This window comes from Penaeus monodon, chromosome 20 (assembly GCF_015228065.2).
Source record: "Penaeus monodon isolate SGIC_2016 chromosome 20, NSTDA_Pmon_1, whole genome shotgun sequence".
In the NCBI taxonomy this organism is placed as follows: Eukaryota; Metazoa; Arthropoda; class Malacostraca; order Decapoda; family Penaeidae; genus Penaeus; species Penaeus monodon.
Window position 1 is genome coordinate 42,484,430 of NC_051405.1, and position 588 is coordinate 42,485,017.

At 44.9% G+C, this 588-nt stretch overlaps 1 protein-coding gene across 1 annotated transcript in view; it reads right to left on the reverse strand.

Annotated features, from left to right (window-relative positions):
• Positions 1 to 99, reverse strand: part of LOC119586000 (putative proline-rich protein 21) — an 8,523-nt gene extending 8,424 nt beyond the window's left edge. Inside the window, exon 1 of the mRNA XM_037934711.1 lies at positions 10 to 99. Coding sequence (XP_037790639.1) covers positions 10 to 99 — 90 coding nt within the window. The remainder of the gene's footprint in view (positions 1 to 9) is intronic.
• Positions 100 to 588: the final 489 nt, after the last annotated feature.

Genomic DNA, 588 nt, shown 5'->3' on the forward strand with positions numbered 1-588 from the left:
GTAATTTACCTCCTTGTCTATTCCCGTTTTATCATACTTCCATATTAACTTATTAACTTGATTTACCTCTACTTCCGCCTTCTCTTCCTGCAACGCCATCTTGAGCCCGCATTTCAATATAATTCCCACCCCTTTCTCTATTTCCACCCACCTCTTTATCATAAATCCTTACTTCTCTCTCCTTCTTACATTTTACCCTCTACGCATTCCATGACATGTCTCAATCGTCATTCCATCCTCTATTTCCTCTCCCTCTTCCTCTCTCCCTCTTCCTCTCTCCCTCTTCCTCTCTCCCTCTTCCTCTCTCCCTCTTCCTCTCTCCCTCTTCCTCTCTCCCTCTTCCTATCTCCCTCTTCCTCTCTCCCTCCTCCTCTCCCTTTTCCTCTCTCCCTCCTCCTCTCTTTCCTTTCTCCTCCTCAGACACTATCTTGCGTTTCCAAGTCACGCCATCTCTCGCCTATTGGATCTCAAAGTACCATAAACACTCATGAATATCAAACACAACTTAACAGCGATGGTTGTATTTACAGCAAACGAGGAAGTTTCTGCTATAACTTCCTAGATGGAGGCGGAAGAAATGTTAAGTCC